Raw genomic sequence first — 16346 nt, forward strand, 5'->3', positions numbered from 1 at the left:
TGTGTGTGTGTGTGTGTGTGTGTGTGTGTGTGTGTGTGTGTGTGTGTGCGCGCATGTTCATCTGAGTGTGTGTGTGTGTCTTTTATTTCTCTGAAGTCTGAACTCTGAAGTACTCACAGTGTTGTGATTCCTGTCCAGATCGCAGAGCGGGCAGTCTTCCAGATGAAGCAGCATGGTGGTGGGGGGTCCTCTGTCTTATCATGGCAACTAGAAGAGGCCCAGGTGTTCTGGGTAAAAGGGGAGCAGGGACTGGCCCTGGGTCTGCTGAGACAGATGATACACAACCTCGAGGAGAAGGTCAGACCTAAACACGCAGACAAACAAATCCCCCAAAAACGTGGATATTTAGCATCTATGAAAAAACATTACTTTAATTATGGAACATCCTAAAATCCCAAATGTCAAGAGACATCGTTGAACTATTCTGTCTGTTTTGTTGTTTTGTTGACCAGGTGGACATGGATCCTGCTCTGGCCCCGGTCTACACTGAGTGCCTCAGGCTGTGTGGTAACTGGCTGGCTGAGACTTGCCTGGAAAGCCCCGGAGTAATACTGGAGAAATACCTGGAGAGGGTAAGAGGAAGCTAAACGACAACAGGCCAGATTTACGGGCAAGCCTTGTTGTATGACTTACAGTATTTTCATGGATATCTGCTCAGGGAAACCACAAAATATAACTGTTTTTATGAAAAACAGTGGCGTCCATAGTTCCTGGGAAAACTCATAAAATGTTTTGTTTTTTTCATGGTATTTTTTCAGGCGACAAACAGAAATCGAAACGTCTCAAAATATCTAATATTGTGTAACCTGATGAATCTCTCTAACACCCTGAGGTACACATATTTGTGCCCACACAGCAGGCCTCCCTCAGAGAAATTACCCATCGTTTATGTCCCAGTAGCTTTTGACAGAGAAGCTGTTAAAGTGTCTTCTGTGCTCTTCTGTCAGGCAGTGGAGGTGATCGAGCAGGAATCAGGAGTTCAGGACTCCAGGCTGCAGAGTCAGCGGACTGAGGCCTTCCTGTCTCTGGCCCGCTTCTCTGACGCTCAGTACCAGAGCATCGACAAATACATGAACTCCTCTGAGTTTGAGAACAAGCAGGCGCTGCTAGAGAAGGCCAAAGAAGAAGTTGACTTGATGAAGGAGCGTAACGTGACTTCCAACAGGTGTGTCCTCTGTTAATTGCTTTTTTTCACTTGTTTAAATCACAAGATCTTTGTTTTTTGTTACACGGCAGCGAGGAAAAAAAGAATTGTCTCCTTAACATTTTACGTGAATGAATAAAAAGCAATTGGGAGACTTAAGATGGCTGAATGGATACATGGGCTCTTCCTCTGACTTCACAGGTACACAATAAAGGTGCAGAAAGAGCTGGTGCTGGATGAGACGGCCCTGTCTAACCTGCAGGCAGACAGACAGCGTTTCCTGTGTAAGGCGGTGGAGAATTACATCCAGTGTCTGGAGGAAGGTGAGGAGCACGACACCTGGGTGTTTCGCCTGGCTTCACTGTGGCTGGAGAATGCCGGCGTTAAGGCCGTAAACGACATGATGAAGGTGAGTTAAACACACTCGAGTCACTTTGCTTTTGATTTCGGGACTAAAGTCGCTCTGTAAAATGGATGCTCGGTGCTTTACATTTCACTCATTTTGTGTTCCAGAAAGGGGTGAAGCGGATCCCTTCCTACAAGTTTCTGCCTCTCATGTATCAGCTGGCTGCTCGCATGGGAACCAAGATGGCAACTGGCATTAGCGAGGATACCGGCTTCCACGATGTCCTCAGCGACGTAATGCAAACATTATTTTTTTTAATACAAATTAACAGCTGTATGTCAAAAGTTGCTTCTTCAGTTGTTTTCTCTCCTCACAGCTGATGTGCCGAGCGTCTCTGGAGCACCCTCACCACACACTCTTCATCATCCTCGCCCTGGTGAACGCCAACAAAGACGAGAACTTTTGCAAGACCCGACTGTCTAAGAGCGCTCCACGGCAGCCTTCACCATTCGACCTGGTGGGACTTTCATTCGATTATTCTCTGTTTCCTGTGAAAATACATGAGTAGGTTTTAATAAAAGCCCAATTTAAAGTGCTCTCTTGGATAAAATCAAGATATTCATAATGTTTTTATTGCCATTAGTTTTATTCTAGACCAGTTTTAGAAAGTAGAAAATGCACCCTGATCCTTCAGTCCTTCCCAAATGTATTTTTCTAAACACAGCCAGTTCTGTTTTTACAAGTGAAGTTATTCTGGTGCAGGAGCGGTCCGATGTGGCCCAGAAGATCATCAGTGGGATCAGGAAAAAGAGAGGCAAGATGATCCGAGGGGTCGAGCGTCTGTGCGACGCCTACATCACTCTGGCTTATATGGACGTCAGCAAGCACAAGACGGAGAAGAGTGAGTAGCCAGAGCACAGTGACGTACACAAACAATCGCACTGGATGGCTTTTCAAGGATTTAAGGAGAGCTGTCCTTGAAATTTCTACATACTATGCGATTGGCTTTAAGTTCGCCATTTCTGTTTTGATTCGAGTGAAATCTCTTTCTTACCCCTAAATGTGTGTATTAAATATTTAGATGTTTCCTCATCCTTTGTGTGTGTTTTTCATTATAGAGGCTATTCCCATCCCTGCTGATCAGCCCATCATGCAAATCAAAAACCTGGAGGAGGTTGCCATCCCCACAATGGAGATCAAGGTAAAACACGATCAAACTTCTCTGCATTATCCCGACTATTTTGTGTGATGTAAATCCTGAAGACACTTGAATATTTATGAATGCTAGGGACTTCCTATTACATTTGATTTAATTCGATTAACCCAATGGATTTAATTTTGCTGATATTCTGGTTGAATGTCACTTTATAAAATAGTTTTCCTGCTCTAATGCACTTTTTTTTATGCTTAATGTGAAAAAACAAAGATTTAAATGTTGTGTCTGAGTTGCTTGAGCATGGTTGGCAGCAAATGACACATCAGGTACAGATGTCTTGAGATATCAAACCAGTATTTGTTCATTTTGTACCAACACTACAGAACAAAGCAGCTCCGCCCATGACCCCACATTTAATAAAAGAGACATTTAGGTATTTAGCACTCAGGACAGTATATTTAAACAAGTGTGTTGTGAAATAACAAGTGCTGTTGTGTTGTGTCTATAGGTGGATCCATCTGGATGCTATGACAACCTGGTGACCGTCGGATCCTTCACGCCTCAGTATCACCTGGTCGGAGGCGTCAACCTGCCCAAGATCATCGACTGCGTCGGCTCCGACGGCAAGAGCAGAAGACAACTGGTCAAGGTAAGAGTGTGCGTCTTCAAGTGTCTTTGATTCCCTGACTCGTACGTGAAGAGAGCTCATGTTACAAAACGTGTGCAAAGACATTTGTTTCTGTCGGGTATGTGGTTTGTTCTCGACTAAACAAATCTCTTCTCTTTGAAGCCAAAGCTGTGTGTATTTGTGTGAGCGCATGTTTTGTGTTTGTGGTACCACTTGTCAGCCACTTAAAGGCTAATAATTCACCACTTAGACACTTGAGAGAGTCATGGTGGCCAGAGCAGTTTTTCCCCCCCGATCTTTAACCTCAGTGAACTCTACTTTTCAATCACTGTGCTCTCAATGTCACTTTGTTCGCCCTTGTTTATGTCCCATGGAGAAATATGTGGAATATTTCGGGATATCTTACACAATCATAAATCAGAATGAATTTCACATTACTGAGTCTGTCTTGAGCCTTTCTTGTATTTTGAAGACTTTCGTGTTGATAGAAGTAAAATGGCAAAAAAAATGAATAATTCCTTTGCTTTAATTGTAGAGCACAGAATTATACGGAGGCTCTCGGTGCTGTGGTCCACAGTATGTTCTCCAGTGACCGCTCTTTGTTAACAGGGTCAGGACGACCTGCGGCAGGACGCAGTGATGCAGCAGGTCTTCAGCATGTGCTCCATGCTGCTGCAGCGCAACACGGACACCCGCAAGAGGAAGCTCAACATCAGACGATACAAGGTAATACACATTTAATCCTTTTTTTACCACTTGATCTCGTATTTAAACCTTTTGCTCTTTAATTCATGGGGAACATAATAAATCAGGAGGAGTTTTTTTGGTTACATGTTTGATCTTTGTGTTGTCGTCTTGTAATTCCCATATTTTCTTGAAAGAACCCATCAAAGCAGTTTAAAAAAACACTTAATACTTTCTTTCTTCTTCATCCCAGGTGGTGCCGTTCTCACAGCGCAGCGGTGTGTTGGAGTGGTGTTCAGGCACGGTGCCTATCGGGGAGTTTCTGGTGGATCCCATTAAAGGAGCCCACAAACGCTTCAGACCTCAGGACCCGACCAGCCTGACCTGCCGCAGGAGGATGACGGTACTGCTCGGAGCATATCCATCACTTAAATGGAAAATATTCAACACAGTCCTACACAATTACTAAGGGATTTGTTTCTGATAAACCACAGCCGTCTCAGTTTGCTAATCGTGGTCTTTTTCCATCTTTGCATTTTAATTGATTTCGGTACAACTGCAGGAGGCTCTGAAGCTGGGGTTTGATGAGAAGCTCCAGGCCTACAGTGAGGTGTGCAAGAACTTCAGGCCGGTCTTCAGGTATTTCTGCATGGAGCGATTCCTGGACCCCGCGGTGTGGATGGAGAAACGGCTGGCTTACACTCGCAGTGTGGCCACCTCTTCTATAGGTACAGACAGTCCTGCATGTTCACCCCAGGGCTTGTGTTCAGCTCAATACCAGGTTACACCTCAGGTCATCTTAAGAAGGGGCCATGGTATAAAACGGTATAAATTGTGACACAGACATAGCAAATTATTACTGGTATTAATTCATTTCATTATAACCAATAATAGTGTAGAAAACACTTTTGAATTCAACCGATGAACTGATAACGTTTCTGTTCTGTGCCCACAGTTGGCTACATCGTAGGTCTGGGTGACAGACACATCCAGAATATTCTGGTTGATGAGCAGACTGCTGAACTGGTGCACATCGATTTAGGTAAAAATCATTCTCATTAGTTTTATGTATTAACAGTTAACTCTGTGTAAACAACTGCTGACTGTACTGAGCTCGCTGTAGTTCATGCAAAGAGACGCAGACTTGTGTAACTCTGCAGGAGATCCGTCCTGCATCTAGAAGAGTTTGATGCATTTTTGATTTGACAATAAATTAAATGAGATATGGACTCTTGCCATAAAACGCACACAGCTTTATAACTCTTTAAAGCTCAAAGATCAAGACATTGTGAATAAATGGTGTAACATGCATCCTAACACACACCTCTCTCTCTCTCTCTCTCTCTCTCTCTCTCTCTCTCTCTCTCTCTCTCTCTCTCTCTGTTTACTTTTCATTGCTGTTGGTGTTCAGGTGTGGCCTTTGAGCAGGGGAAGATCCTCCCCACCCCCGAGACTGTCCCCTTCAGACTGTCCAGAGACATTGTGGACGGGATGGGCATCACTGGAGTGGAGGGGGTTTTCAGGAGGTGAGGAGGAGGAGTGAGGGAGGAGGAGGACATGTTTGTTCTGATATTATCAAACCTTCATAAACAAAGACTAATAGGAAGTCCAACCCAAGAATGTTTTCATATCGGGTTTCTTTTCATTATAGTTTCATTTTTGGTTTCCACTATTTTATATTCATGTCACAACAGTGTAAAATGGCCATTTTTAAAACGGTTTGGTTAGTGGTGCCTTCAAAGAAACCCTGATGAATACAGAATTTGAATGATCTTCACTTGTCTTCTCTGGTCAGATGTTGTGAGAAGACTATGGGGGTGATGAGGAGCTCTCAAGAAGCTCTGCTGACTATTGTAGAGGTACGATCACTGGACACAGACTCTTAAACCACGTGGGATTTCTTTCACCGTATTTAAAGTGTTGCCTCTGTGTGTTAATGTGCTGTACAGGTGCTGCTGTATGACCCTTTGTTCGACTGGACCATGAACCCGCTGAAGGCCTTCCAACTGCAGCATGACGAGCAGCAGGAGCTCAACGCAACGCTCGGCTCCACCATGGGGGGGGGAGATGACATAGACAACCACCGTAAATCCAGGTGCTACAGCACATGATGAGAACTGTTTTTAATCTTTTGCTTCCTAAACGGCCCTTTTGATGATGTTGAAGTCCTGTTTCTGTCTCTGTTAAAGCTCTGTCTCATCGTCATATACTCTTGCCTCCCGCAGTGACAGTCAAAGCTTCAACAAAGTGGCGGAGCGGGTGCTGCTGAGGCTGCAGGAGAAGCTGAAGGGGGTGGAGGAGGGCACGGTGCTCAGCGTGGGGGGGCAGGTCAACCTGCTCATCCAGCAAGCCATGGACCCCGAAAACCTCAGCAGACTCTTCCCAGGCTGGCAGGCCTGGGTGTAGACTTGAGAGGAGGTTCACTCACGCTGGTTAAGTTCCTGCTTCAGGCAACACGTTTGATGTGGACGCTTTCTTCTTCTCCTCTGTATGATCAGTACTGAGGCTTCTTGCTCTTTGCTTGTGCCAGAAAAAAAAAGCGGACTTTAGGAAGTCAAACTATTTGAAAACATCTGGATTGCAACAGATTTTACCCTGCAAAAGAAATAATGATGTTGGTCTGTTGTTGAAGGAATAATATCACCACATAGTTTGAGGAAAAAGAAGACATTATGCAAATGAGCTTCAGAATATAAACATGGTGAAACAAGTCCCATGGTCACTTGTTTATTGGTCTTTTGACCATCTTCAATAAAAGGGAGTTCTCTAGTACTCGTTTTCAGAGTAAACACCAACAGATCAACATTTTTGTCTTTCAAATTATTCATTTCTGCTAACCTTTGCACTTTAACAGACCATCAATTCAATTTGGCAGATTGCTTGCACTAATTCGTGCAAAACAAACCATAAAATCACATTTTTTACTGCAAACTCCTGAGGGAATTTAAAAAGACCAGTGAGCTGTAGTGCTGAGATGAGTCTGACGTGTTTATGTAAAAGTCTTTTTTTAGCCCATGGCATGTGAATGTTTTCATGCTTTTGACTGTCGTATGAAGTTATTATGTTTTTTGCCAATGACTACCCGAAGCTGTTCACCATGAACACGCCTTATGAATGTATGATGAGCCTTATCCAAGAGGAGTTTGTTTCAGTTCAGCTGTTTTCCAGTTTAGTTTGTTTTACGTTTAAATTAGTGAATATTATGTGCCGTAAAGCTTCAAGAGTATATTTAATGCTTTCAGAAATGTACGATATGTGTACAGATTATACTTTGTATTATGTACCTCTTCTGTAAAAAAAAATAATGCTGCCATTTAACATGATTTCTGTATCACTAAATAAATATAACAAACGGCAGTAAAAACACATTTTTGTCAAAAAATGATCTCTCAGTTAATTAAATTTAACTGACTGAAGTTTATTTACAGATATAACTGCGTTTTCTGTCAATCATTGACTCGGGTATGGAGGCTTAATGTGTTTGCCTGTATACAGTTCATGTCGTGTGGTACCTTTCCATTGCTCGGTGTAACAGCACTCGCTCACCACACTGACAGCTCGGCAGAGAACACTTGTGGGATGTTTAGACCAGGCAACAGTCCTCATTGTGCCTGTTGTGTGCTCAGGAGGGAAGTTTCAAAGCGATGCCAGTGAAGTGTGGGGAGCGGCCACTCGGACGATCATACAAACGCTTTGTTTCATCGCTGTGATGTGAGAACTCAGAGAGCAGAGCTTATCTTTAACCTTCACTAACTCTCGGGAGTGGACGCTGATATTGACCAGATTATTTACGTGCAAGTTTGATGATTGAAATATCGCAGGAGGACATTTTTCACACTGCAGCCATCGGTTGATTGTGAGATATTTTTTGGTTAAACAGAATGACCACCAATCCGGTAAGTTTTCATTTTATTTGTATCGGTTTGAAGAAGGTGAAGTCCATTTCATACTATAATAATACCACAATGAAAATACAAGTTTATAAATGTGAGTGAATAAAATGCGTACGATTTTGTGTTTGAAAAGCTGGACAATCTCACAAGTACATTTACATTTTAGGCTTTTCTTTCATCTTTAACTCAAATTTCTAAATCCCATAAGTATTAGCGCTTCTCTCTTGTCTCATCACTTATGCTTTACTGACAGTACCTGGAAGATGAGAGGATGAACCTTCCTCCACTCAGCGGATCAGATGTGAAGCCTCAGTATGTTCATCATGTGGCCCCGAAACCTCCACCTGAAATCAGCCACCTCTGTCCCAAACACAAAAGTAAGCCAGTCTCCTGTTCAATACTGTTAAAGTGATTCCTTGTGCAAAGAAGGACTAATTGCAAGCGAAATACAATGTATTATGTGACATTTATATTTCAATGTTTGCAGTTTGTACTAAATGTTTAAAAAAAAATCCAAAAATGTAAATAAACTTTCCAATTTTTGTATGTTAGAGTTACAGAATAAATGTGGTCAACTCATGACTGCTAACTGTATGTCAGCCTAATACAACATCAGTACTTCCATAGAGATGCATTCATATAAGTGTTTTATTTACAGAGTTCTTTAAACGGCAAAGAACAAAAATAACAGATGCTGTTATATAATTAAAAATAGATAAAGCCTGGCTTAAAAGTGCATTTATTAAACACATTTATCAAGTGTGTGTGTGTGTGTGTGTGTGTGTGTGTGTGTGTGTGTCTCTCGTCCTGTCAGGTGTGAAACAGAGGTGTGCTAAGTTCACTGTGGCTGCTGTGATCTCCCTGCTGCTCCTCCTGCTGGTGGCTGGAGTCCTCCTCGCTTATTACTGTGAGTGCAGGTTACTGTGTCCGCTGTAACGGCTCATGTGCTATTATAACCGAGAATCTGTGAGTTGATTCTTGTCTGTTGTCGCCTCAGTCTCCTCGTCTTGTGCGCACGGGATGCAGTGTGGTGATGGGAGCTGTGTGTGGGAGTCCCAGTGGTGTAACGGAGTGACGGACTGTCGTTCAGGCCAGGATGAAGCTAACTGCGGTAAACAAGCTCCTCCAGGGGCCAAAGTGCGGGATGAGACACACCTGAAAACATGTTCACTCGCCTTTATATTTATAAAACCAAGCTACACATTTATTACAGCTAAAAGGAACACTTTAATATTGTTTTTTAATTTAACCTCTACAATCTTAGATTATAGACTACATCTAACATCTGTGCCTGTATTTGTTAACGTCCTATTAACACACTGCTGCTCAGGATTGTCCTGTAGCTCCACATAATTTAAATTGGCCATCGTTAGTGGGGTAATAGTGTTGATAGAAATTATATAAAATGTGTCATCTTTATGAGAAAGACTACTTAGGATCTGCACTTAAAGCATCAAACTTCACTCCAGAGTCCAAAGAGAACGTTGTTGTTAAAGGCCAGTTATCTGTTATGTTACCTGAGTCTGGTCATCCACTTCCCACTGTTTGTGCTCAGTGAGGCTGCATGGCTCCAGCTTCCTGCTCCAGATCTACTCGACTCAGAGTAAAAACTGGAGGACTGTTTGTTCTCACGGCTGGACCGACCAGCAGGGGAGAGCAAGCTGCCAGCATGTTGGCTTCAGCCGGTAAGATGCTCCTTCACTTTTTTTTTTTTTTTTCCCTCGATAGTCTGACATGTGAAGGATTTGTGTGTTTAACTGAAGCCGTATATTTTCCCTTATGTGGTTTGACAGGGGCACATATTTCAAATCAGGCCAACAGCAGACTGATTCAGATGATGGGTACTTAATAGCTAAGTCTGACTTCAACCCTGAGGCTTCCATACTGCAACAGCTGGTGCTCAGGTCAGTGAACCGGTGGAGATGAACCAGTGTAAATGTGTTCATGCTAAATCAACATGGACCTCGTTACACCTCAAATGTCTTTTCTTCTGCCATCTGCAGCAATAGCTGTCCCAACAACAGTGCGGTGACATTGCGTTGTACTGGTATGTTAATACTATGAAGTGTAAGGGGTGGGTGGAACTGGTTCTGCATTTGTGTTGATTATTTGCTGCAGTTAAAGATTTTTGATATATTTATATTTAATATACCTAAGACATGCTAGCTTTTGGAGAAATAATATGCAGGACTAAGTGTTCTCTGCGGTGGCTTTGGTCTCCTCTATGTCGTGTGCATACATCACATTAAATGCAAAAATTATATTAAAAAAACACGACAAGACTATAATTATACGATTTTTCACTTTCAGTTCATTGTTCTGCATCTTTGCTCTCCTCTTTACAGTTCTTCTTTACTTTTATCCACACTTTGACTAAACAGTTGTGGCCCCCTTTTGCACCTGCTTGTAAAAGCCCTGTAGCAGTGAAATGCGTCCTCTCTAACAGCAGTTTTTCCCTCAGATTGTGGAAGTGGGGTGAACTCCAGCAGGGCCTCTGGGGGCCAGCTGGCCTCACCGGGGGCCTGGCCGTGGCAGGTCAGCCTGCAGGTTGCAGGCTCCCACCGCTGTGGAGGAGCTGTCATCTCCCCCTACTGGATAGTCACTGCAGCACACTGTGTGGCCAGGTGAGGCCTTTTCACCACAGCATTTGTGGCCTGATCCAGCTTGAATCTACTCTCTGTGTCTCTCCCCTGCAGGGCCTCCAGCCCTGAAGACTGGGCAGCGTACGCTGGGATAGTGGATCCACTAGGTACTCTGTTTACCCCGGCATACTCTGTGAGCCGCGTTATAGCCCACGAAGGCTTTAACTGGGCCACTCGCAGGAATGACATCGCTCTGATGAGGCTCTCTAAACCTCTGGACATCACAGGTGTTTAAAGGCACATTTACATACACAACGATGATAAACATTGATGAATATTTAGTTTATTGAACTTGGACCTAAATCTTTTTGTGACCAACAATAAAAGCACAGGGTTGTCCTTGTGTAGTCAGTTATTTTAGTTAGTGTAATAACAATACTTATATATACTTATACTTATCGTATATATCTCTTATATACCCTCAGTTGCCAGTTTATTAGGTACACCTAGCTAAAACTAATGCACTCTAATACTACAGTCCTGCAATAAATTCTCTCTTCATCAATGTTATTATGTTCAGTTTTTGTTGAAAATGTTTTAGAACGCTGTTGATTCAACTGTATGATCATTTTTGAGGATGTAGTTATACTGTCAAGTGTTTCTATTATTTTGTCCACCCCATTTATATCAGTGAGGGTAGACTAAATACCAGAAACACCTCTCTGTATAACGTAATACAGTTCAACAGCCCCACAAACTGCAGCCTCCAAAATGACATTTTTATTTTCAACACCTCTCTAAATCAGTTTCAACTGGAAGTGAATATTTGAACCGTCATGAAGGGAGGATTTATTGCAGGACCGCTGCATTAGACTGCATTAGTTTTAGCGAGGTGAACTCAATAAACTGGCTACTGAGTGTATATCCTTTCCTCTGTGGAAACCAGCTGATAAATGACAACAGACATATTCTTTCTTTTGGTAGCCTCTAGTGATATCAGACCTGTGTGCCTCCCAAATGTTGGCGTAAACATCACTGATCCTCAGACGGGCTGGATAACACGATTCAGTCGCACAGTAAATGGAGGTGAGACAGTTCTGCTGACACGTGGTTATGTGTTGTGATTCAACGACAAGACGTTTCAAAGATACTAGAATTCTAAACAATTTAGAAGTGTTTAAAGATAAAAACAATAGTATTCACTGCTGTCTGTTACGTTGACTACCACTGGATGGCACCAGAGTCTGGAGAATTGTCACTCCGCACTCAATGGTAGTGATTAACAGTGATGGAAGAAGTACTCTGATATTATACTTCAGCAAAGGTTACAATACTATAGTGTAGAAGTACTCTATGACAAGTACTGCATTCTGAATTTTTGAAGCATTCAAATATACTTAAAGTACCAAAAGTAAACAAGCTCATTATGCATAATGTTCCATTTGAGAATATATTATATTATTGGATTGTACATATTGATGCAGTTCGTGTACAGTACATCACTTTAATGTCACAGCTTGTAAAGCTGAGGATCATTTTACTGACTTTATAAAGTCTCATCTAATCTTAAACTATATTTTTTATTATTAATCTCAAAGTAAATAAAGTTCTATTGAAGTGCAGTACTTCAGTAAATATACTTTGTCACTTTCCACCACTGCCTATTATCACATACAATGTATATGAATTTATTTTGACAGACTCTGGCTCTCCACACCTGATCGAGGCTCAGGTCTCTCTCATAAATACCGCAGACTGCAACAAGTCCGTCGCCCACGATGGCAGAATATCACAGGACATGTTATGTGCCAGAGAGACGGAGGCAGTAGCCAACGTGTGCCATGTAAGACAAACCACACGGAGATTTAAATACTAAAAACCAACATGAATCTCATTTTGATGAGACAATGATACACATATTAAAACATGTCACAATTAGTTTTTATTTTGTAGTAAGTACCAGATGGTTGCAGTGTGACTGCCCCCAGGGTTAATATGTCTAGATATTAGCTGCAAATACATTCCATAAATACAGAACTGATCCGATAGAACAATGTACTCAAAGAAATGAGAGTTCAGCCAAAGCGACAACAAACACTCTTTATGATGAGATATTTTCTGGGGCAAATTGAGCAGTTCCTGCACTTTAAAAAGCATTTTCATGCTCTTATGTAACTTGCTTTGAGGCCTAGTCCAACAAGACCTGCATTATGTTCTGTACATGTTGAAAGCTTTAGATAAACAGTTCCACTTTGTGACTTACAACAAACCCCCTCATACAGTCCAGTCAACAATGAATGTAAAGTTAGATCACTGAGGTGGCAGCTGACCATGATATGTTTTATTTATGGACCTCGGAAATCCTTGAAAGACCTTAAATGCTTCCGACACTGCATGAAAAGCCTTTATGGTGTTTGAATCTCACCAAAAGAGACATTAAGATCATTGTAATGAGTTTGCTCTTTAATGTGGGAGTCTTAATAAGTGTTACATGTGTCTTCCAGTGTGTGTAGTTCATAAAAATATCAATTAGTTTTGTGCTGAACTCTTTCTCAGACTGACAGCGGCGGCCCTCTGGTGTCCCTGAAGGATGGAGTATGGTGGCTCATAGGGGACACTATTTGGGGGGAACACTGCACCGAGCAGAACAAACCAGCCGTTTATGGCAACATCACCTATTTTCTGGACTGGATCTACAATCAGATGAGGGTAAAAACCGATGAAAGATTGGACTTGTAAGGGCAGTTAAACAAAACCAGATTCTAATTGATGCAGAGGATTTCCATGTACTGTATGTACGGATCATTTGTAGCATTTGATGTAAGCTGCTTGGAAGACCAGCTGCAATAAGGTTTATCTGTCTGGTGCTCCAAGTATTACTGCTCGACACATGCTGGACGTACAGTGAGAACTTACACAGCGGAGCTTTGACATAAGCAGGGTCTTTGTAGAGCAGTGAGCAATTAATCTCAATTACGGCTGAAAAAACCCACAATTATGAAACAAAAAACATCTTGTTTATTTTATTTTGTATTTTCTTTACAGAAGCATCGAGATGACTGAGGATGACAGGACCAAAGATGAACCATCTGAGATGTTTGTGTTTACAATTTATTTTTTAAGTGTGCAAAGATACATCTTTATATCAATGCCTCAACAATATCTGTATCAGTTACATATTACATATGTATTTTCTACATATTACTGTTCCGTGTTTTTATCATGTCGATTTACTGTTGATGCTCAAATTCACATAAGAAGCTCAAATGAACAATGTTTTCCTATTATCTCATCAGAACAATTAGTTTGTTTTAATTTGATACATGTGTAGTTAAAGTCTTAATTATAGTCTTTGTAAATATGGTTGAAGTGTTTACTTTAATAAATGGTGATATTTAAGCTGGTAGATAGAGATACCGTGTGCCAACATAACAAAACCACAAGTCACTCACAAACCACATGCAGCTTGTTCTTTCGTAACCTTTCACAAAAACAAACCTTTATTTATTTAAGATGATTTACATCTTCGATTTGATCCAAAGCTATTTTATTTACAGCACAAATACGATTTTGGCACAGAAAAGAAATACTTATAAATAGGTGAGCTTCAAAGATTCAAGTGTAGCTTTAATTTGTCAACTTTACATTTTGGCAGACAGTGACACATTTGTGCAGCTTGAAACACTGACTTTGTATAGAGACTGTAACATAACGCTTGACAACTTGTTGTTGCTAACAAGTCGTTCAGCTTTGCAAGAAAGCCAACCGTCCACATGTAGCCAGAATGAGCATGTGTATCCAATGTGTCTGTTTCAGAAATCGTCTGATTTATTGTTTGTATAAAATATGCATTATAAATATGTATCCTTGAATATCTAGTGTCTAAAAAGCAAACATTTGGATGAATAGAATCACATTCAAAGAGAATTAAATATAAACTTGGACATAATTAGTAAGATTACATTAATACAACAAATTGCGTAACAGATTGAGAAATATTGATCTTTAGCTATATAATCCACTTTTGATTGATTTAAGAAACAAAGTGCAACTCAGCAGAGTAAGTCTCAAACTGCTGATACGGTTTATCATTTGGTAGGAGCAGTGAGCTGAGACTTAATGGCACTACAGGCACTGTAAACGCGAGTAACCTCTAGTAATATTCTTCCTATTGACAGTGATTGTTTGAGCAGCTTTTCCCCTTAACTTCAAAGTACACAGGCATCACTTTCACTCAACAGAGGACTGGAGGTCAACTTCAAAATATAAGAAGGCACAAGAAACATTCCTTCACTGATCACAGACTGGAAAGGCACATCTTAATGGGTGGTTTGCCTGGAGAGAAAATCAGTAACTTTTAAATTGTTCAAGAATGCACCAACGGTTGTTGAGGACCTGCAGTCCTGTGTTTGTCTCAGGAAGACTCCACCCTTAGCTCGTATGATACTGTCATACGTCATTGCTGGTGTGCTGTTTAGTGTGCGTCTGGAGTTTATTTTGTGATGAAGTGATTTATACTTTGCTTCACCCTTCTGTCGTCATACCTACTAAAAACTGCTCTGTAGCTACATTTCATTACCGACTTACTACAGTCAGTGGAGAAATTGCATCAGTCTTCCCCTGTGTCACACATGACATCAGTGAGAATAAGCAATAGTCACCCTCAAAAAAGAAATTGGAAGCATGAATACAGCTGTTTTTAAGAAGAGTTTTTAGGCTGGATTTTCCTGTCAAGAGGCAGTTGATCTGTCTGTGTCTATCTCCACGGGCCAAGCCGTTGAGTCCAGTCTAGAATCAGTCAGACATTCAGAGGCACGCGTCCCTGTTTGGTGCAGGCCGAGCCGCACCCCTTTCTGCACCGCTGTGGATGGGCTCAGCTCGCTGTTCGCCCTGTCCGCCCATCCTTTTCCCCTCAGTCACTTGATGCGGTGGCGGACCAGAGACGACTCGTCGGTAATCTCCCCGGAGCGGTTTCTGCGGCAGGGCAGTACCAGCAGGAGCAAGAGGATGATGAGGACCACCGCGCAGACCGCCATCAGGGCGTAGGAGATCACCCACATAAGGGGCTCCTTCAGCCGCCCGCCGGAGCAGTTGGCCGCCACGTCTGCTGCTGAGAAGGGCCCTGCGATCTCTGACAGAGCCTCTCCATCGCTCACTGCAGAGAGATACAAGACAGATCGTTGCGTGTCTCACGTCTGACTGGCGAGTAAAAAGTCAAATATAAATGTGCTGGAAAACTTAAAATATCTATGCACCAGCAATAAAAACTCATGTATGAGCCTCTTAAAACAGCAACAGTTGTCTTAGAATGGCGGCATCATTGAAGTATTTAAAGGTTAATTCTTTTATACATGGACAAGTCATCAATAGATGATGATGATAATAGTTCTCTGTCTAGATTTCACCAGCCAGCTCGGAAATTACAGTTGGCAACCCTACTGTCACAAGCCTGCATCCTTAACCTTCAGCCTACATCTGCCAAGTCGGTTTGCTTAATACAGAACAAAGGTGATCTTTGTGCTGTAACATGAGAGTTGGAAGCCCTGCCCAAGCTCATATTTGCAGAAAACTACAGGGAAGTGTGACTGTTAAAAGGTTTAACCTTTTGCTGTTTAGGTCCTGATGAGCAGGATATTCTCTGGGTTTTGGTCAGTGAACCTGTGAGTAATGTTAAATAATACTTTGTACTTTACCGTTTGCCTTTCCATAAGTTATCAGTTAATAAAGGCACATTACAGACTTCTGGACTATGATTCGTCTTCTTTGTTAAAAGTTAAATGTCTAAGTAATATCATCAGCAACGTTAGCTATAGAGACGTAGCATATAGATATGTATGAGTAGTTGACACTTGACAGTCAATATGATATCAAAGTGTTCTGGTGATTTTAGTTGATTACGTAGTGTGTGTAATT

The 16346-nt window shown here is 41.8% G+C and overlaps 3 protein-coding genes across 5 annotated transcripts in view; 2 read left to right on the forward strand and 1 right to left on the reverse strand.

Moving 5' to 3' along the window:
* Nucleotides 1-7335, forward strand: part of atm (ATM serine/threonine kinase) — a 23129-nt gene extending 15794 nt beyond the window's left edge. For all 3 annotated transcript variants that reach the window (XM_031860524.1, XM_031860523.1, XM_031860525.1), the window contains exons 47-63: nt 139-297; nt 453-572; nt 948-1165; nt 1346-1553; nt 1658-1783; nt 1867-2007; nt 2253-2391; nt 2609-2691; nt 3155-3295; nt 3884-4000; nt 4212-4361; nt 4521-4686; nt 4914-5000; nt 5370-5484; nt 5754-5817; nt 5908-6053; nt 6184-7335. In XM_031860524.1, coding sequence (XP_031716384.1) covers nt 139-297; nt 453-572; nt 948-1165; nt 1346-1553; nt 1658-1783; nt 1867-2007; nt 2253-2391; nt 2609-2691; nt 3155-3295; nt 3884-4000; nt 4212-4361; nt 4521-4686; nt 4914-5000; nt 5370-5484; nt 5754-5817; nt 5908-6053; nt 6184-6364 — 2361 coding nt within the window. In that variant the 3' untranslated portion in view covers nt 6365-7335. The remainder of the gene's footprint in view (nt 1-138; nt 298-452; nt 573-947; nt 1166-1345; nt 1554-1657; nt 1784-1866; nt 2008-2252; nt 2392-2608; nt 2692-3154; nt 3296-3883; nt 4001-4211; nt 4362-4520; nt 4687-4913; nt 5001-5369; nt 5485-5753; nt 5818-5907; nt 6054-6183) is intronic.
* Nucleotides 7336-7493: 158 nt separating this feature from the next.
* Nucleotides 7494-13172, forward strand: LOC116390649 (transmembrane protease serine 2-like). The gene is made up of 12 exons (XM_031860533.1): nt 7494-7854; nt 8105-8228; nt 8666-8758; nt 8849-8962; nt 9407-9536; nt 9645-9755; nt 9855-9898; nt 10313-10475; nt 10548-10720; nt 11418-11519; nt 12134-12276; nt 12990-13172. Exons 1-12 carry the CDS (start codon nt 7840-7842, stop codon nt 13170-13172), a joined length of 1395 nt encoding a protein of 464 aa, XP_031716393.1. The 5' UTR covers nt 7494-7839.
* Nucleotides 13173-13458: 286 nt separating this feature from the next.
* bace2 (beta-secretase 2) overlaps nt 13459-16346 on the reverse strand; it is a 14163-nt gene continuing 11275 nt past the window's right edge. The window contains exon 9 of the mRNA XM_031860532.1: nt 13459-15588. Coding sequence (XP_031716392.1) covers nt 15350-15588 — 239 coding nt within the window. The 3' untranslated portion in view covers nt 13459-15349. The remainder of the gene's footprint in view (nt 15589-16346) is intronic.

Source organism: Anarrhichthys ocellatus, unplaced genomic scaffold, assembly GCF_004355925.1.
Source record: "Anarrhichthys ocellatus isolate YVR2014 unplaced genomic scaffold, GSC_Weel_1.0 scaffold24, whole genome shotgun sequence".
In the NCBI taxonomy this organism is placed as follows: Eukaryota; Metazoa; Chordata; class Actinopteri; order Perciformes; family Anarhichadidae; genus Anarrhichthys; species Anarrhichthys ocellatus.